The sequence below is a fragment of the Coregonus lavaretus genome, assembly GCF_964263955.1.
Source record: "Coregonus lavaretus genome assembly, contig: HAP1_SCAFFOLD_355, whole genome shotgun sequence".
Taxonomy (NCBI): domain Eukaryota; kingdom Metazoa; phylum Chordata; class Actinopteri; order Salmoniformes; family Salmonidae; genus Coregonus; species Coregonus lavaretus.
Window position 1 is genome coordinate 240021 of NW_028156546.1, and position 21290 is coordinate 261310.

At 43.3% G+C, this 21290-nt stretch overlaps 2 protein-coding genes across 3 annotated transcripts; one reads left to right on the forward strand and one right to left on the reverse strand.

The window, feature by feature from the left end:
- Positions 1-748: 748 nt before the first annotated feature.
- LOC311126223 (DNA damage-inducible transcript 4 protein-like) lies at positions 749-2985 on the forward strand. The gene is made up of 3 exons (XM_084200235.1): positions 749-920; positions 1201-1470; positions 1660-2985. Exons 2-3 carry the CDS (start codon positions 1266-1268, stop codon positions 2163-2165), a joined length of 711 nt encoding a protein of 236 aa, XP_084056361.1. The 5' UTR covers positions 749-920; positions 1201-1265; the 3' UTR covers positions 2166-2985.
- Positions 2986-4095: 1110 nt separating this feature from the next.
- Positions 4096-20477, reverse strand: LOC311126222 (dnaJ homolog subfamily B member 12-like). Of its 2 annotated transcripts, XR_014612973.1 has the most exons (10): positions 20277-20477; positions 19586-19757; positions 19079-19224; positions 18650-18823; positions 18438-18505; positions 16790-16899; positions 8526-8698; positions 6592-6746; positions 4674-4923; positions 4096-4565 (listed from the first exon to the last, which is right to left on the reverse strand). XR_014612973.1 is itself a non-coding variant. In XM_084200234.1 (9 exons), exons 1-8 carry the CDS (start codon positions 20407-20409, stop codon positions 6625-6627), a joined length of 1098 nt encoding a protein of 365 aa, XP_084056360.1. In that variant the 5' UTR covers positions 20410-20477; the 3' UTR covers positions 4096-4923; positions 6592-6624. The 2 variants fall into 2 exon arrangements, 1 of the variants encoding a protein (XP_084056360.1); XM_084200234.1 differs by having other exon boundaries at positions 4096-4923.
- Positions 20478-21290: the final 813 nt, after the last annotated feature.

Genomic DNA, 21290 nt, shown 5'->3' on the forward strand with positions numbered 1-21290 from the left:
TGAATAACATAAAGAACTGTTACTATAACCAACTCATGAATTGACATAATATAAAGGCAACATAAAAACATATAAAGTCAAGCTATATTATAACCAGAAGTGTGCCCATTGTCTGCGGCTCTTTTGTTTGTCTTTGGATAATAGTTTCTATGCCTATTGCTTGTGCTTTGGAAGGGGGGTGGGGCGACATGGGATGACAAAACAACATTTTCGACAGTTCTTATTGCAATTAAAATCATAACCATGCGCCACCAAATTGATTACACTGCTGTTGTAAGTTCTTTTTTTTAGGGTATCAGGTAAAATGCATGTTGTGTCTAGAACTATGTCTAGTGTAGTAAGCAGTGGACTATGCTTACTCAGCTGCTACAATGTAATGCGCTTAGCTTGGATCAGATACATTGTTCCAAATCCATGACGTAATGTTACACTTTTTTCTTTGTCAATATATTGCATCCAATTATTTTGGGAAATGAACAAGTGTATGGAGTTTTAAGATGTTCGGGCTATGTCCGGGCTAGTACTACGTGCAACAAAGACCGTGGCTGGTGTTTTTCCGAGCGAAAATGACATTTGGGGGTCCCAGCCCCCCTCTTTAATTCCTTCCTTCTACCCCATCTGTACAGCCGCGTGTTACCAGGCAAGATAGAACGTCGATGACGTGCCCCTGCCTCTGATTGGCTGAAAAGTGAGAAATGGGCGTGCTCTCCTCCAGTCTGCAGAAGGGCTATTTAAACGGCTTTGTTGTTGCAGAATATCTGCAGAGCTGAGCAGCTGAGGAACGGGAAGCTACACGTAGAAATACAGTCGGCTCGGATTGACTGGGAAGCCTTTGTCCTCCAATCTCAGCAAAAAATAAATTCACTGACTTTAACTGGATTACAACTGAAAGAACATTTCCACGTTAGCAACATATCTTTGTAAGTATCATTACTGTCACTGGCTATCATGTCAATGTATTGTCTCGAGCGTCAACTTTAAACAGGGAATGAAACGATAACGCTAGCTAGCTAGCCAACTGACTTTTCTCGACTCGATCAACGTTTTCTAGAATAGATAACTAGTTATGTCAGTCACTGAATAGCTAGCTGTATTGTTAAGGTTGTCTGAGATGTAAGGTCTAGCTAGTTACTGTAGCTAGCTAGCTATTCTCTTCATTTCAAATTCAGTGTTCTTATCTTTGCCGTTGTTTCTCAACAGAACCTGATCTATGATCCCTGAGACTTGAAAGTTACAAGAAGTTGAACACTTGACCACTGGAAATCATGCCTGCACTTCCTACAACCATGATGGTCCCTGACATAGACTGCTCCAGCTCACCCCCTTCTCCGATGGACGCCACCGCCAGACGGTCGTCATGGGGGAAACTGGTGCAGAAGTTAACCGACTTCAGTGGAGCCGGCAACACCAGCCGTCACAGCATAGACTCCGACTCAGACAATGGCAGCAGGACTGACCTCTCAGACTCCGGTAAATATTTAACAATAGCTCGACCTAGCCTGGTCCCCGGATCTGTTTGTGCTGTCTTGTTGATGATGGGAGTTGGCAATACAGAAACATACAGATCTGGGACCATGCTACTATTGCTAGTTTGACAACTGTTGACAAGGTCGATCTATCTGATGTTCTGTATGACTAAAACCGTCCTCTATCTTCCAGGGTTTGACTTTCCCTCTATCTCCTCATCTGACGACTTCGGCAACGTGTTATACGATGATCTCCTCTCAATGGAGGAGACCCTTCTGAAAGAACTTGTGGACCTAATTGCCTGTAGTTTAAGGGAAGCCAAAGATGGTGCCCTGAGATGTTCCAAACTACTCATCCCTGAGAAGCTTCTAGAGCACATAGGCCAAGAGCTTCTCCACCTGGCAGCCAGCGAGCCCTGCGGCCTGAGGGGGGCTCTCATAGACCTCTGTGTGGAACAGGGGGAGGTGTGCCAGAGTATGGAACAGATCGCTGTGGACCCATACCTCGTCCCTACCTTCCAGCTCACACTGGTGCTGAGGCTCGATTCTGGAGGACTGTGGCCCAAAATCCAAGGGCTTTTCTCCACAAAGTCTCCATCCAGTCCCGTAAAGAGACAGGCGATTAGACTGAGCACGGGCTTCAGAGTGATCAAGAAGAAACTGTACAGCTCTGAAGAGTTGCTCATCGAAGAGTGCTGAAAGAAACCAAAGAGACTTTCTTTAGATATTTTTCCAATAAACCTTGTTGTACCAAGTGTCCTACCTACAACGCTCATCAGAGCCCTAGTAATCAACATTTGGGATTCTAGTCAAATGTACGATTTTCTAGGACATTTTCTTAACTGTTAAGATTACATTGCTATGTACATTTACATTATTTGCGGATTGGTGTCCCAGTGTAGGGGAGCCACAGTAAATGGTACGTGACAAGTTTATAAGCGAACACCAATTGTGCTTAAGATAATGGAGCGGGGAGCCCACAGTAAATGGTACGTGACTAGTTTATTGTGCTTAAGAGAATGGAGCTAACTCAAACACTGAAAATGAAGTTTCTGGCACTTTTGCAAATTGTAAACCACTAATATCCATTTTATAAAAGATGGGTGGTTTGGTTTTCCATTTTATTGCTAAAAATGTTTACCTGTTTCTATTGAAACCAGACTATGGCAGCTAGCTGTATGGTAATGTATGGGGCCATTTTGAAACTATTGTGGTTATATATATATATATATATTTTTTTTTTTCTTCATGGCAATTCGTTGTACACCATGGTAAGGGGACCAGATTGACATGTTTGGTAAGAGACCAACATTACTTACCAGCACTTGCTTCTCCGTCTGTAGCGTCCATTCTGTGAACCACAGGTCAGTTTACTTGATTCTTTATTTCCAGTTTAGACCGGTTTGTCCTCCTGCATACTCATCTGTGCATCATTTTATTTGATATTCAAATATCCACACTGTCTTGATACTTTTCATTTAAGGAACTTCAGATAATAAATTATTTTTTACAAAACTCATTGTCGTTGTTGCTTTGACCAAACCTTTCAGAATGTCTTATGAGTGGGTGTAGTGTATTGTGATACCTAGCGCTGAATGAAACTCCACTGTACCTCATTGAGTCAGTCACTATATGTTGTTGCACACTGCTGGCTGCGTTTCACACAGGCAGCAAAATTCAGATCCCCCCCCCACTGATTGGGCTTGACTTTTGACCAATTAGATCAGATCTTTGCCAATAATTGTGCAAAAAGATCCAAATTGGGCTGCCAGTGTATTGTGTAAAAGCAGCCAGAATGGGAAAGGCTTATAATCATTAGATTAATTGTAACACGATTAGTTCTGAAGGAACATGAAGCAACAAAGCTATAGATACTAGGGTTCTTTGCGACACAGGCACAGTTTTTTTCCATTCATTGCAGGGCCTTTGTCTGAGCTCCACCACTTGTTTTTCTGACTGGTTTTTCATGAGTCAGCGCCCTCTAGCGATACAGCAAGTAAACTACAGGTGTTTCCATAAACTGATAAATATATTGCAGTATCCCAAGCAATGGCCTCTGGATATGAGTACACCCTTGACATACAGATTTCCTTGGAAGACATCTGTTCTATTAGCTTTGTTCCGAACGGGGCAGTGAAGTTCTGAAACAAGCATATAAAGAAGACTGTAGCGTATCAGTGAGATAGTGCCAACTAAAACTGCCAACCAGCCCCAGGGTAGATGTTCATTATTATTATTATTATTACAGCAGTACTTCTAGTTCCCCACCACTGATTTGCTTGTGGTTTTAAATACATATTGTAATTTTGTCACGTAGCTACTAACGTCTTATGGAATGACGCAGTTCCTGAAAACGTGCACAACAGCACATCTCATCGAAAACGTGCACATCTTCGTGTCTTTGCTGCAGCTAGTCACTGTTGTGCAAGCCAATTTTTTGATGAGTAATGCACCGATTTGTCTGGGCCCTTGTCCAACTCTCTCCTCCTCCCTCCTCCTCCCTCTCTCACACACACACACACACACACACACACACACACACACACACAGGGAGAAAGGAGGACAGATGGGGCACGTAGAATGTTTATTTTCCCTGTTTGAGTAAAAACATAATATGGACAACGTGTCATCGTGAGCAAGACCTACTTTATTAGATAGACGTTGTGTTCTAATGAAGAAGAAATCTTGAATAAAAACATTTTATATTTTTAGAATTTCAACAATAAATAAATTACTTTCTCAGTCACTGGTTCACTCATTTTAAATACATAGGTCTGCAAAAATCAAAATTGCTCAGTACATGCCTTGATAGGTGTATGTTTACCTTACTGGCTCTGATAGGAGAATATATAAATATAATCCCTGCATAGTAAAAATCATAATCTACATATAAAGTAAAATCAGGAAACTAACTGCCATCAGCTTCAATTGGTCTTCACCGTTCTTCAATGTTTTGACCATATTGAAATAAAATGAATATCTCAGTAGTATCAATCGCTAAAGGAGGACATCTATAATAAACCACTTCTGATCGGAGTATTTCCTGATTTTAAAACCGCCCTTACATAATCTGACTTGACATTCGTCCCAAATGGCACCCTATTCCCTATATGGTGCACTACTTTTGACCAGAGCCATATGGATCCTGGTAAAAATAGTGCACTATATAGGAAATAGGGTGCCATTTGGGAGGTACAGGGTAAAAGCAGGTATCCCTAACAGTCAGCTTAAAAACAGAGCAGTCACTTCATGACATCACCATGATCAACAAAGAGGGCATTCATTCTTCCTCAACAAGAGTTTAGGTAATTCTCCTCCTCTTCTTCGCCATAGAGGTCTCCAACTCAAGGAGAGAGTCTGTCTGATTTTTGGTGAGCAGTGAAGTCACAGTCCCGAATGTTGAAAAGCGTACATATTTACAGCCGATAAAATAGTTTTTGCGGATTTGGATAATTATCTGAAAGAGAGAGCAAAAACAATTCAGTTTCAACCCACAGATTAAAGATTGAATCATTATAATGAAGTTAAAAGCATTGCTCGTCCTAATATTTATATATTTCTTAATTCCATTCTTTTACTTTTCGATTTGTGTGTATTGTTGTGAATTGTTAGATACTACTGCACTGTTGGAGCTAGGAACACAAGCATTTCACTACACCCGCAATAACATCTGCTCAATATGTGTGTGTGACCAATAACATTTGATAATAGTAAAAAAAAGGCCAGCTCAGATTTTTACAAAGAGACATCGTGTGGCAACATGTGCACTCTGTTTTTTCTAAGAGTTCAGTGGGACTTCGTAACATACATAGTTCAGTAGGACTTCATAACTTACATACAGTGCATTTGGAAAGTATTCAGACCCCTTGACTTTTTCCACATTTTGTTACATTACAGCCTTATTCTAAAATTGTATTTTTCCCCCCCATCAATCTACACACAATACCCCATAATGACAAAGCAAAAACAGGTTTTTAGAAATGTTTGCCAATTTATTAAAATAAAAAATTGAAATATCACATTTACATAAGTATTCAGACCCTTTACTCAGTACTTTGTTGAAGCACCTTTGGCAGCGATTACAGCCTTGATTCTTCTTGGGTATGACACTACAAGCTTGGCACACCTGTATTTGGAGAGTTTCTCCCCATTCTTCTCTGCAGATCCTCTCAAGCTCTGTCAGGTTGGATGGGGAGCGTCGCTGCACAGCTATTTTCAGGTCTCTCCAGAGATGTTAGATCGGGTTCAAGTCCGGGCTCTGGCTGGGCCTCTGAAGGACATTCAGAGACTTGTCCCGAAGCCACTCCTGCGTTGTCTTGGCTTTGTGCTTAGGGTCATTGTCCTGTTGGAAGGTGAACTCTGGAGCTCTGTCAGTGACCGTCAGGTTCTTGGTCACCTCCCTGACCAAGGCCCTTCTCCCCCCGATTGCTCAGTTTGGCCGGGCGGCCACCTATAGGAAGAGTCTTGGTGGTTCCAAACTTCTTCCATTTCAGAATGATGGAGGCCACTGTGTCCTTGGGGACCTTCAAATGCTGCAGGAATCTTTTGGTACCCTTCCCCAGATTCCTTCGACCTCATGGCTTGGGTTTTGCTCTGACATGCACTGTCAACTGTGGAACCTTCTATAGACAGGTGTGGGCCTTTCCAAATCATGTCCAATCAATTTAATGTACCACAGGTGGACTCCAATCAAGTTGTAGAAACATCTCAAGGATGATCGATGGAAACAGGATGCATTCTGAGCTCAATTTCGAGTCTCATAGCAAACATTTCTAAAAACCTGTTTTCTCTTTGTCATTATTGGGTATTGTGTGAAGATTGATGAGGAAAAACATTAAATGTAATCCATTTTAGAATAAGGCTGTAACGTAACATGTGGAAAACGTCAAAGGGTCTGAATACTTTCCGAATGCACTGTAGTTCAGTAGGACTTCATAACTTGCATAAACCAATAGGTACACTACAACAATGGAGCCCTATATGGAGACAGAGACTGTGCCTGACTGAGTCCCAAATGGCACCCTATTCCCTACACAGTGCACTGCAGGCCCTGGTCAAAAGTAGTGCACTATATAGGGAATAGGGTGCCATTTGGGTTGCAGCAGTTTTAGTGTTGAGCTCTTACCTATCAGTGTGGCGATCAGCAGCCTTCCTTTATTTAACCTCCTAAGGAAACAGAGATGTCAGACAGCCTGGAGCAGCTCGGTGTCCCCATCTTCTGAGCCCTCTGGTACAACTCATTGTCTCCAAAATACCGAGCTCGATACAGCAGGCCCTCCTCTGGAACACAACAACAAAAGTACAATGGCTCAGTCCCAACACTCCATTCTTTTCCAGAAGTGTGCACTCCCTGTCGTGGATTTAAAAGCACGTGATTGTCGTAAGCATTGGCTGGAGTGAGTTTCCACTGTTGTTAAATCCATGCAAGAAAGTGTGCAAGTGTACACTTTGGGAGAAGGGAGCAGAATTGTGACGTAGCCTAAGGCAAACAGAATGGCTTTTCCCTGTAGAGCAGACAGACTGGGCCTACTTGGGCGTGGCTGTACATTACAATACAAGTTAAATAAGATAAACAGGAAGTACAAGAGAAAGGCCAAAAATAGTTTATCCCAGCCTTTGCATTTTGCCCAGACAACCAATCATCTGAATGATAATGTGTTGTAATGTGAAACTGCTATGTGCCTTCACCTGCCATGTGAAACGGTGGTGGCTGGCACTTTAAATAGGAGGACGGGCTCATAGTAATGTCTGGAACAGAATAAATGGAATGGTACCATTCCTAGGGCCCTAGACAATCCGCAATGTGGAGAATGAGGACGGAATCACGGAATCCTGGCATTAAAAATGGAATTCAACAATATTCAAAAAATGTATTGAACTTATTAGTAGGGAAATCAACCAAATTCATTGAAAATGAAGTTTATCATGAGACCTGAACAAAATGCATCAGTAATTCGTATTTCCTGCAACTCTCCGAAGAGGCAACAAGAATTCCCTGTCTGTGTATGTGTGGTGCTGGCATCTACCACTTTATGTAGCCGTTAGCATTGATGCTAATGAAAAATCTTCTGGATATGGAAAGGCTTTCCCAAAAACCTTCTCAATGAAACGTTAACTACATAGTAGGCTATGCTAACCTGGCAGAACGATACAGTGATTATTGTGGGTAATTGTTTGGTAAACTCTACCATCACGTGGGCTACAAAAACACCTCGAAACAGCCTCTTGCTAGGTGTACACTGGAATAAAATGGTAACTACCCCCAAAAACTCCTAATTTATCAGTTTTCCCAGAACCTCAAAAGTGGTCTCCTGGTGTGGTTTAAGTGATGTAGTGGACTTAGAACATTTAGTTGTTTTTATCTATTTTAAAAAGTGTGATTTTGAGAGCGAAACCCTAAAAAAACTGGGGGGAAATGGAATCCTGGAAAAACAAAATGGAGAAAATTGAATTTGATAAAAAACTGAATCATGCAAAAACAAATACCTAATTTTATAGGGCCCTTACATTCCATTCCAGACATTATTATGAGCCGTCCTCCCCTCAACAGCCTCCTCTGCATGTGAAGTAGTGCTATTTCTTTGCAGAGGATATCACTTTCTGGTACTGTGTTATCAATCTTACGTAATAGCAAACAGTCGGTCTGTTTGAAACAGCCAGACAAACAGAACACAACCGGTTTAGGTAGGATCAGAAAACCTGAAGCCTCCAAACTAAATCATTAAAACACTCCTCCAGTATACATCCATTTTAAAAGTAGCCAGCCACTTGGAATTGACTAATGTGGAGAATATTGATGAATCAATAGAACAACTTCATCATCCAAAGACAAACAAAGGTCAACGAAGAAGAGCTTCTTTGAAAGTGAACCTACTTCTGCTTCCCAGCAGTTGGAGTTATGAGTATGATGCCGGCAACGTCAGGGTTGTGGGTTCGATTCCCACATGGGCCACATACTGAATAGGTGTCACTGTCAATGCTGACAGTTCTGTAAGCGTTTTTTGGATGGGAGTGTCTGCTAAATCACCATGTTATTCTCATATTATTAATTGAACCTACTCTGTTGTTTCTCCTTCCAGCAGTTGTTTCTGAGGTTGGAGATGTAATCATCCTCCACACTCCTCTCCACAGTCTTCAGATTCAGTCCGTTGTACTCCCTGGAGAAGTGGTCTCCCACATAGTACGGCACCCTCAAGGTCTCTGTGTACCTCTTGTGTGTGTGACCAACCGACCTGAATTTGATGGATGGAGAGAGAGAAAGAAAAGAAAGGAGAGAGAACAGGAAGGAGAGAGAACAGGAAGGAGAGAGAACAGTGAGTGAAGCAGCTTCACATGATCAAACCCACCAACACCAATCCCTTTATCGTGGGACATGACAGTGGACTACTCTCTGGAACAATCACTATAGTCTCCCACACTACCGTAACAGTGGTGATAACACTCAGAGGAGTAGGGTAATGGTGGTGATAACACTCAGAGGAGTAGGGTAATGGTGTGATAACACTCAGAGGAGTAGGGTAATGGTGTGATAACACTCAGAGGAGTAGGGTAATGGTGTGATAACAGACAGACAGACAGAGGAGTAGGGTAATGGGGTGATAACAGACAGACAGACAGAGGAGTAGGGTAATGGTGTGATAACAGACAGACAGACAGAGGAGTAGGGTAATGGTGTGATAACAGACAGACAGACAGAGGAGTAGGGTAATGGGGTGATAACAGACAGACAGAGGAGTAGGGTAATGGTGGTGATCAGACAGACAGACAGAGGAGTAGGGTAATGGTGGTGATAATAGACAGACAGAGGAGTAGGGTAATGGTGGTGATAATAGACAGACAGACAGAGGAGTAGGGTAATGGTGGTGATAACAGACAGACAGAGGAGTAGGGTAATGGTGGTGATAACAGACAGACAGAGGAGTAGGGTAATGGTGGTGATAACAGACAGACAGAGGAGTAGGGTAATGGTGGTGATAACAGACAGAGGAGTAGGGTAATGGTGGTGATAACAGACAGACAGAGGAGTAGGGTAATGGTGGTGATAACAGACAGACAGAGGAGTAGGGTAATGGTGGTGATAACAGACAGACAGAGGAGTAGGGTAATGGTGGTGATAACAGACAGACAGAGGAGTAGGGTAATGGTGGTGATAACAGACAGACAGAGGAGTAGGGTAATGGTGGTGATAACAGACAGACAGAGGAATAGGGTAATGGTGTTGATAACAGACAGACAGAGGAGTAGGGTAATGGTGGTGATAAGACAGACAGACAGAGGAGTAGGGTAATGGTGGTGATAAGACAGACAGACAGAGGAGTAGGGTAATGGTGGTGATAACAGACAGACAGAGGAGTAGGGTAATGGTGGTGATAACAGACAGACAGAGGAGTAGGGTAATGGTGTTGATAACAGACAGACAGAGGAGTAGGGTAATGGTGGTGATAACAGACAGACAGAGGAGTAGGGTAATGGTGGTGATAACAGACAGACAGAGGAGTAGGGTAATGGTGGTGATAACAGACAGACAGAGGAGTAGGGTAATGGTGGTGATAACACTCAGAGGAGTAGGGTAATGGTGGTGATAACAGACAGACAGAGGAGTAGGGTAATGGTGGTGATAACAGACAGACAGAGGAGTAGGGTAATGGTGGTGATAACAGACAGACAGAGGAGTAGGGTAATGGTGGTGATAACAGACAGACAGAGGAGTAGGGTAATGGTGGTGATAACAGACAGACAGAGGAGTAGGGTAATGGTGGTGATAACACTCAGAGGAGTAGGGTAATGGTGGTGATAACAGACAGACAGAGGAGTAGGGTAATGGTGGTGATAACACTCAGAGGAGTAGGGTAATGGTGGTGATAACAGACAGACAGATGAGTAGGGTAATGGTGGTGATAACACTCAGAGAGGTAGGGTAATGGTGATGATAACAGACAGACAGAGGAGTAGGGTAATGGTGGTGATAACACTCAGAGGAGTAGGGTAATGGTGATGATAACAGACAGAGGAGTAGGGTAATGGTGGTGATAACAGACAGACAGAGGAGTAGGGTAATGGTGGTGATAACAGACAGAGGAGTAGGGTAATGGTGGTGATATCAGACAGACAGAGGAGTAGGGTAATGGTGGTGATAACAGACAGACAGAGGAGTAGGGTAATGGTGGTGATAACAGACAGACAGACAGAGGAGTAGGGTAATGGTGGTGATAATAGACAGACAGACAGACAGAGGAGTAGGGTAATGGTGGTGATAACAGACAGACAGAGGAGTAGGGTAATGGTGGTGATAACAGACAGACAGAGGAGTAGGGTAATGGTGTTGATAACAGACAGACAGAGGAGTAGGGTAATGGTGGTGATATCAGACAGACAGAGGAGTAGGGTAATGGTGGTGATAACAGACAGACAGAGGAGTAGGGTAATGGTGGTGATAACAGACAGACAGAGGAGTAGGGTAATGGTGTTGATAACAGACAGAGGAGTAGGGTAATGGTGTTGATAACAGACAGACAGAGGAGTAGGGTAATGGTGTTGATAACAGACAGAGGAGTAGGGTAATGGTGTTGATAACAGACAGACAGAGGAGTAGGGTAATGGTGTTGATAACAGACAGAGGAGTAGGGTAATGGTGTTGATAACAGACAGACAGAGGAGTAGGGTAATGGTGTTGATAACAGACAGACAGAAGAGTAGGGTAATGGTGGTGATAACAGACAGACAGAGGAGTAGGGTAATGGTGGTGATAACAGACAGACAGAGGAGTAGGGTAATGGTGTTGATAACAGACAGACAGAGGAGTAGGGTAATGGTGATGATAACAGACAGACAGAGGAGTAGGGTAATGGTGGTGATAACAGACAGACAGAGGAGTAGGGTAATGGTGATGATAACAGACAGACAGAGGAGTAGGGTAATGGTGGTGATAACAGACAGACAGAGGAGTAGGGTAATGGTGATGATAACAGACAGACAGAGGAGTAGGGTAATGGTGATGATAACAGACAGACAGAAGTAGAGGGCTCTGTGTTCCTGCCTGCCTGCCAGCCAGCCGACCACCTGCGGTGTCTCTATGAGGATTCAGAGATAAGAGGCCAGACATCTAGTAACCAATACCGTGACTAGAGGGATAGAGAAAGGTTTTCTGAGGGAGCAGTAACACGCTCAGTAAAATATATATTTTGAGTTATAACAAGACGGTATTATCAAGGAAGATAAGATTTTGAGTTACAGTGAGGGAAAAAAGTATTTGATCCCCTGCTGATTTTCTACGTTTGCCCACTGACAAAGACATGATCAGTCTATAATTTTAATGGTAGGTTTATTTGAACAGTGAGAGACAGAATAACAACAACAAAATCCAGAAAAACGCATGTCAAAAATGTTATAAATTGATTTGCATTTCAATGAGGGAAATAAGTATTTGACCCCCTCTCAATCAGAAAGATTTCTGGCTCCCAGGTGTCTTTTATACAGGTAACGAGCTGAGATTAGGAGCACACTCTTAAAGGGAGTGCTCCTAATCTCAGCTTGTTACCTGTATAAAAGACACCTGTCCACAGAAGCAATCAATCAATCAGATTCCAAACTCTCCACCATGGCCAAGACCAAAGAGCTCTCCAAGGATGTCAGGGACAAGATTGTAGACCTACACAAGGCTGGAATGGGCTACAAGACCATTGCCAAGTAGCTTGGTGAGAAGGTGACAACAGTTGGTGCGATTATTCGCAAATGGAAGAAACACAAAATAACTGTCAATCTCCCTCGGCCTGGGGCTCCATGCAAGATCTCACCTCGTGGAGTTGCAAGGATCATGAGAACGGTGAGGAATCAGCCCAGAACTACACGGGAGGATCTTGTCAATGATTTCAAGGCAGCTGGGACCATAGTCACCAAGAAAACAATTGGTAACACAGTACGCCGTGAAGGACTGAAATCCTGCAGCGCCTGCAAGGTCCCACTGCTCAAGAAAGCACATATACAGGCCCGTCTGAAGTTTGCCATTGAACATCTGAATGATTCAGAGGAGAACTGGGTGAAAGTGTTGTGGTCAGATGAGACCAAAATCGAGCTCTTTGGCATCAACTCAACTCGCCGTGTTTGGAGGAGGAGGAATGCTGCCTATGACCCCAAGAACACCATCCCCACCGTCAAACATGGAGGTGGAAACATTATGCTTTGGGGGTGTTTTTCTGCTAAGTGGACAGGACAACTTCACCGCATCAAAGGGACGATGGACGGGGCCATGTACCGTCAAATCTTGGGTGAGAACCTCCTTCCCTCAGCCAGGGCATTGAAAATGGGTCGTGGATGGGTTTTCCAGCATGACAATGACCCAAAACACACGGCCAAGGCAACAAAGGAGTGGCTCAAGAAGAAGCACATGAAGGTCCTGGAGTGGCCTAGCCAGTCTCCAGACCTTAATCCCATAGAAAATCTGTGGAGGGAGCTGAAGGTTAGAGTTGCCAAACGTCAGCCTCGAAACCTTTAATGACTTGGAGAAGATCTGCAAAGAGGAGTGGAACAAAATCCCTCCTGAGATGTGTGCAAACCTGGTGGCCAACTACAAGAAACGTCTGACCTCTGTGATTGTCAACAAGGGTTTTGCCACCAAGTACTAAGTCATGTTTTGCAGAGGGGTCAAATACTTATTTCCCTCATTAAAATGCAAATCAATTTATAACATTTTTGACAACCATTTTTCTGGATTTCTTTGTTGTCATTCTGTCTCTCACTGTTCAAATAAACCTAACATTAAAATTATAGACTGATCATGTCTTTGTCAGTGGGCAAACGTACAAAATCAACAGGGGATCAAATACTTTTTCCCCCTCACTGTATAACAAGACGGTATTATCAAGAAAGCAAAAACACACATCAAGCCACATACGATATTGTAGAAGGTTAAAATGAAACGAGAAAATGTTGCTATTCCTGGCTATGGTGACTTGAAAACTGATAGCCTGCTCTTTAGCAGTAGAACAAGATTAGGATGGTAGGTGTAGAGAGGGCCAGATTAATACAGGGGTTTACAGTGCTTCATGTAGAACAGTCTGGAAGGCTGCAGTTTGGGCAGCATGCGTATCAACTATAGGCTGCAGCTATGGCCACAAGGCAACAAGACATAATCCATAGAAGGGCTTTGGAACCTATAGCCCTGACAATTTGACTGTTAAACTCATGGGTACACTAGCAATGGCTGCTAGTCCTGACTTGAATGGGGACTGCCATCTATAGATTATATTTCTATGGTTGGCTAATATTATGGGGGGGGGGGGGGGGGCTATGAAAAAACAAATGATTTCTTAATCCGGCCCTGGGCCTAGGCATTATTTACAATCTGTTCTAGGTCGAACCCATCAGCCAATACTGGATTGGCAAACCAAATGTCACAACCATCATCACGTCTTAACCATGGACCAAATGTCACAACCATGTCTTAACCATGGACCAACCATCACGTCTTAACCATGGACCAACCATCATCATGTCTTAACCATGGACCAAATGTCCCAACCATCATCATGTCTTAATATGGACCAAATGTCCCAACCATCATCATATCTTAACATGGACCTAATGTCCCAACCATCATCATGTCTTAACCATGGACCTAATGTCCCAACCATCATCATGCCTTAACTATGGACCTAATGTCCCAACCATCATCATGTCTTAACCATGGACCTAATGTCCCAACCATCATCATGTCTTAACCATGGACCTAATGTCCCAACCATCATCATGTCTTAACCATGGACCTAATGTCCCAACCATCATCATATCTTAACATGGACCTAATGTCCCAACCATCATCATGTCTTAACCATGGACCTAATGTCCCAACCATCATCATGTCTTAACCATGGACCTAATGTCCCAACCATCATCATATCTTAACCATGGACCTAATGTCCCAACCATCATCATATCTTAACATGGACCTAATGTCCCAACCATCATCATGTCTTAACCATGGACCTAATGTCCCAACCATCATCATGTCTTAACCATGGACCTAATGTCCCAACCATCATCATATCTTAACCATGGACCTAATGTCCCAACCATCATCATATCTTAACATGGACCTAATGTCCCAACCATTAGGCTTGGGCTGTATCCAGATTTTCATATTGTCATACAATCCTTTTCTCATCTGGGGGTTTACGTATTACCGGCATAGCACACAAGGGGGCGCTAAATATGCAAGAAAAGCCCATTGGGCCTTAATTAGCATAAATTAGCACAAACTAATAGCGAAATCACATAGACACTGTTAGCTAAATGCTAACGAGCAAAGACAGACAAATCCAGCTCATAAAGTTATACAAGCATAGATAGTAGCTACCGAATGTCATTTTCGGAGAGTGGGACCATTTACAAGTGAAAGTGAACGAGAGAAATTGTGCAAATGAACAAAGTTGTGATGCATGCTTTTCTGAAGGAAGAACAACATGTGAACACGGAGCAGAGGGGAGAAGAACAGAGGAGGAAAGAAACGCTAGTAGGAAGCACAGGGACAAAATGGCCACGGTACAGAACTCATCCAGAGCTCTCTGACTTCTGGCAGAAAGCCATTATAAGATATCTGATGACAAACATTTAGTAGTGAATTGCGCACAAGTGTAACTTCATCACCTCATGTGCTGCACAACAGAGACTTGCCGATAGTATAGAACGCTATGGACTCACCAGCTCCGACTTTCTCTCATTGTGCTATTTACAAACAAACATGTGACTGGCTCAACTGTTCTGGGGAACTACTGTAAGCTTCATAATGTCAAATAATGTGACAGGTGAAATGAAGAACGCAATCTGCTTTATCCCCCAATGCATTGCACAAGTTGACTGCAGGTATTAACTTAATAAGTAGCTACAAATATTCACATTTATTGAAAAATTACAAATAAATAGTTGACGGTATTGAAAAACCATCCTGTAGCTTTTTCAAATACCCTGGTATACCGCCCAAGCCTACCAACCATCATCATGTCTTAACCATGGACCAACCATCATCATGTCTTAACCATGAACCAACCCTCATCAGGTCTTAACCATGAACCGACCCTCATCAGGTCTTAACCATGAACCGACCCTCATCAGGTCTTAACCATGGACCGACCCTCATCAGGTCTTAACCATGGACCAACCCTCATCATGTCTTAACCATGGACCAACCCTCATCATGTCTTAACCATGGACCAACCCTCATCATGTCTTAACCATGGACCAACCCTCATCATGTCTTAACCATAGACCAACCATCATCAGGTCTTAACCATAGACCGACCATCATCAGGTCTTAACCATGGACCGACCCTCATCAGGTCTTAAGCATGGACCGACCCTCATCAGGTCTTAACCATGGACCGACCCTCATCAGGTCTTAACCATGGACCGACCCTCATCAGGTCTTAACCATGGACCGACCCTCATCAGGTCTTAACCATGGACCGACCCTCATCAGGTCTTAACCATGGACCGACCCTCATCAGGTCTTAACCATGGACCGACCCTCATCAGGTCTTAACCATGGACCGACCCTCATCAGGTCTTAACCATGGACCGACCCTCATCAGGTCTTAACCATGGACCGACCCTCATCAGGTCTTAACCATGGACCGACCCTCATCAGGTCTTAACCATGGACCGACCCTCATCAGGTCTTAACCATGGACCAAAGACCCCTTATGACTACTTTCCCCTAAAGTCAATCTATGACCTGTACCCTCCCTAAAGACTACCAGGATGCGTCCCAAATGGCACCCTATTCCCTATTTAGTGTACTACTTTTGACCAGGGCCAATAGGGAATAGTGCACTATATAGGGAATAGGGAGCCATTTGGGACACAGTAGATGACCATCTCTCCACCTCAGTCAAACTAATGCAGCTAGCAACACAAAGAAACTGCTGAAAACCAGATTTCCAAACAATTTCCAGAAATAATCATTACTAGAGGATTACCAAATTGTGAAATACTTTGTCATAGCAGGATAAGTGTGCAATTGGGGAATAATCCGTCCCATCAAAGGCAGTTCAGCATTTTGTAATACAAGGAAAGAAGAACCATAAAATGATTGCATTATTTGGGGGGAAGGTGCTTCATAATATATCATAGTCAAATATATGACTATATGAGTTTAAGACAGCACAACTAGGGTTGCAAAATTTCAGTAACTTTTCCAAATATCAAGAAATTCCAAATTTTTCCAGAAATCCTGGTTGGAACATTCCCAGAATCAGGAGAGCAGAAGCATAGGACCTGGCTTCTCCACGAGGTTATGATCCAGGTGTGGGGGGGTCAGGGGTCAGACTCACGGCCTGAAGCTGAGGCTGTAGGGGGCAGTGGAGACCATCATCTGACTGAGAGCTGACACAACCACCAGGATGACGATGGGCAGCAGCTGGACGAAGAGCGCAAAGCCTCCCTGCAAATCACAAAAACACACAGGTTTGTTAGACACAACAATAACAAACTGATCGGGTAGACTATACAGGTTTGTGTGAGTTAACTGATAACACTGATATATATATATATAGATATATATATATATATATATATATATATACACAAAAGTATGTGGACATCCCATCAAATTAGTGGATTCGGCTATTTCAGCCACACCCGTTGCTGACAGGTGTATAAAACCGAGCATGGCATTACTGAAGAGCTCAGTGACTTTCAACGTGGCACCGTCATAGGATGCCACCTTTCCAACAAGTCAGTTCGTCAAATTTCTAACCTGCTAGAGCTGCCCCGGTCAACTGTAAGTGCTGTTATTGTGAAGTGGAAATGTCTAGGAGCAACAACGGCTCAGCCGCAAAGTGGTAGACCACACAAGCTCACAGAACGGGACCACTGGGTGATGAATCGTCTGTCCTCGGTTGCAACACTCACTACCGTGTTCCAAACTGCCTCTGGAAGAAACGTCAGCACAATAACTGTTCGTCGGGAGCTTCATGAAATGGGTTTCCATGGCCAAGCTGCCGCACACAAGCCTAAGATCACCATGGGCAATGCCAAGCGTCAGCAGGAGTGGTGTAAAACTCGCCGCCATTGGACTCTGGAGAAGTGGAAACGCGTTCTCTGGAGTGAGGAATCACGCTTCACCATCTGGCAGTCCGATGGACTAATCTGGTTTTGGTAGATGCCAGGATAACGCTACCTGCCCCAATGCATAATGCCAACTGTAAAGTTTGGTGGAGGAGGAATAATGGTCTGGGGCTGTTTTTCATGGTTCGGGCTAGGCCCCTTAGTTCAAGTGAAGGGAAATCCTAACGCTACAGCATACAATGACATTCTAGACGATTCTGTGCTTCCGACTTGTGGCAACAGTTTGGGGAAGGCCCTTTCCTGTTTCAGCATGACAATGCCCCTGTGCACAAAGCGAGATCCATACAGAAATGGTTTGTCAAGATCGGTGTGGAAGAACTTGACTGGCCTGCAGAGCCCTGACCTCAACCCCATCGAACACCTTTGGGATTAATTGGAACGCCGACTGCGAGCCAGGCCTAATCACCCAACATCAGTGCCCAACCTCACTAATACTCTTGTGGCTGAATGGAAGCATTTCCCCGCAGCAATGTTCCAACATCTAGTGGAAAGCCTTCCCAGAAGAGTAGAGGCTGTTTTAGCAGCAAAAGGGGGACCAACTCCATATTAATGCCCATGATTTTGGAATGAGATGTTCGATGAGCAGGTGTCCACATACTTCTGGTCATGTTGGTTAACAATACAGTCCCTCCCAAGTAAGCCATTCTCAGTTTTAAGCGCAAAAACGACTCAAGGTCTCCCCCTGCTGTACAGCAGGCCAAAGTACATTAGAAAATAATTAAGAAAATGCCCATGCAGCACATTGGATAATTAATTAGTTTTGACTGACTCCCTGAAGATCATGGTAGCTAAATTGATCTACTTAATGACCTGAACTGCAAAATGTGCAATGAAGAAACATCCCTGGCGTACCTCTCTCTGTTGTCCCTGCTGTCCTGCTGGCCTCTGATTCCGCCCATTTCTGTATACATGAACGTTGCCTTGAGAAGCAAAACAGACAACCAATAGATAGAGCATTAGCAGTGGAGTTGTCAGTATTTAGCAGTACAATGATACACATTGATGAAGTAAAAGAGATGTAGATGCAATGGTTTCTAATGACTGTGTGTGTGTGTGTCACTCACTTGCTGGAAAACCCCCTCCGAAGAACATATTGAAGAGGTCCTCTGGTGAAATATCAGCCTGGAAGTCTCCGTTGGTCTGGCCCTGTCTTGACGGATGTCTCTTCTCCTCACCACACTGGTCATACTGTCTCCTCTTGTCAGCATTACTCAGGCAGGCATAAGCATTTCCAATAGCTGGGGGAAAACAAACACCTTTTTTTGTACCTTCAAATGACATTAAATGATATACAATTAATTGGAGCGGTTTCCCAGAGACAGATTAAGCCTAATCCTGGACCAGAAAGCATTCTCCATTGGGATTCTCCATTGAACACGCTTTTTAGTCCAGGATTAGGCTACATCTGTGTCTGGGAAACCGGCCCCTTGACTCTTAAGAAATCGTTATCACGTTCAAATAGGCATAAGAAAATATGTATGGTTTCTGTTTACCTTTAAATGCCTCAGTCGCACCCGGTGCATGGTTTTTGTCGGGATGGAATTTCAAAGCTAATTTTCTATATGACTTTTTAAGATCATCTTCAGATGCATCTTTTTTCACTCCAAGAATCTCATAGTAGTCTTTACACTGTTTTATTCTGCAAATAAAGATTTCATCTATAAGACAGAACCATCGAAAACAGTAAATTGTTTCAGGAACATAAGGATATTTTCAAGTCATGGCAAATGTTCTGACAGGGAAGATTAATTGTGGAAAGTGGGAGTTAGACAGATGTTTGATGTTAATGTTTTATAAGCTTTGAAACAGTTTCAATATAACATGCCATTTAGCAGACGCTTTTATCAACAACAACAATTAAGGCAGCCTCCCCGTGTTAAATGCGGAAGACACATTTTGGTTGAATGTACACAGTTGTGCAACTGACTAAGTATCCTTTTCCTTCCAATTACATTTTATATGATAATAATTGCAGTGATACTAAAATCGACGCATCCTACTTCTTGACAGCGTCCAGCTGGTCTGAGGTGTAGGATTTGGCTGTCTGGGAGGCTTTCTCTCCTTGGTCCTCCTCCCCAGGTCTTCGCTGCCTTGGTCCAGTGCCATCACTGGTTCGTGACTGGTTGCCATGACCAGGGGTAAAACCATTTTTTGCAATCAAGTCCAGCAGTGCTGGAAATACAGATAGAGTAACATTTAGAGCAACATTAGAGTATAGTAGTTTCCCCCAGAAACGTCCCCACTGAGCAGGCTCATCGGGGCAAATCTCTGATGACATCTCCCTCTTGTGCAGTCAGAAGCACCTGGAGTGAGTTATTCTGAGTAATAGCGTCAAAGACCGTTAGCTATGTAGCTACACAGTTTGTATTTAGCTAGCAACATGAGATTGGGTGCAACTGAATGCCTACATAGCTAACGTTAGGTAGCTCGCTCGCTAGCTAGCTAATTTAACTAGCAGCATCCAATGAATTCAATGGACTGTGTCTACTTCAACTACTTCAAAATACAACAGTGACAATGCAAAATTGAGCCAGATTAACTGTTTTATATGAAAAATCGACGATAATTAGCTAGCTAGCAGTGAGATGGGTAACGTATTTTTTGCAACTATAGCGGGCCCTCAATTTCCCAAGATAAGATAGCCTGGATGCTAGCTGCCATTCATGTCGCTTCTCAAGCGGCGGTCTTTACCTCTCGCCTTATCCGTCGGAAAAAGTTTCTGTGCCTTTTCTAGAAATCTGACGGCCTTCTCTGCTTGATTGTTTGTTAATGCAGCAGTTGCGATGTCAATGCAACGCTCTGCTTCGTCTCTATTTACTTCCATTGCGGAACGCAGCTTGAGGTAAATAAAAAAAACAATGCTAATAGCCGTCTACGGCGCTTTCTAATGACGTCACGTTTAAAGTCTGGAAGAAGTGGTGGGGTCATGCTGGTGTTGCCCACTAGATAGAGCCAAACCTTCCATAACAAAGCCATCACCTACAGAGAGATGAACCTGGAGAAGAGTCCACTAAGCAAGCTGGTCCTGGGGCTCTGTTCACAAACACAAACAGAGCCCACAGAGCCCCAGGACAGCAACACAATTAGACTCAACCAAATCATGAGAAAACAAAAATATAATTACTTGTCACATTGGAAAGAATTAACAAAAAAACAGAGCAAACAAGAATGCTATTTGGCCCTAAACAGAGAGTACACAGTGGCAGAATACCTGACCACTGTGACTGACCCAAAATTAAGGAAAGTTTTGACTATGTACAGACTCAGTGAGCATAGCCTTGCTATTGAGAAAGGCCGCCGTAGGCAGACCTGGCTCTCAAGAGAAGACAGGCTATGTGTACACTGCCCACAAAATGAGGAAACTGAGCTGCACCTCCTAACCTCCTGCCAAATGTATAACCATATTAGTGACACATATCTCCCTCAGATTACACAGACCCACAAAGAGTTCGAAAACCAATCCAATTTTGATAAACACCCATATCTATTGGGTGAAATACCACAGTGTGCCATCACAGCAGCAAGATCTGTGACCTGTTGCCACAAGAAAATGGCAACCAGTGAAGAACAAACACCATTGTAAACACAACCCATATTTATGTATTATTTATTTTTCCTTTTGTACTTTAACTATTTGCACATTGTTACAACACTGTATATAGACATAATATGACATTTGAAATGTCTCTATTCTTTTGGAACGTT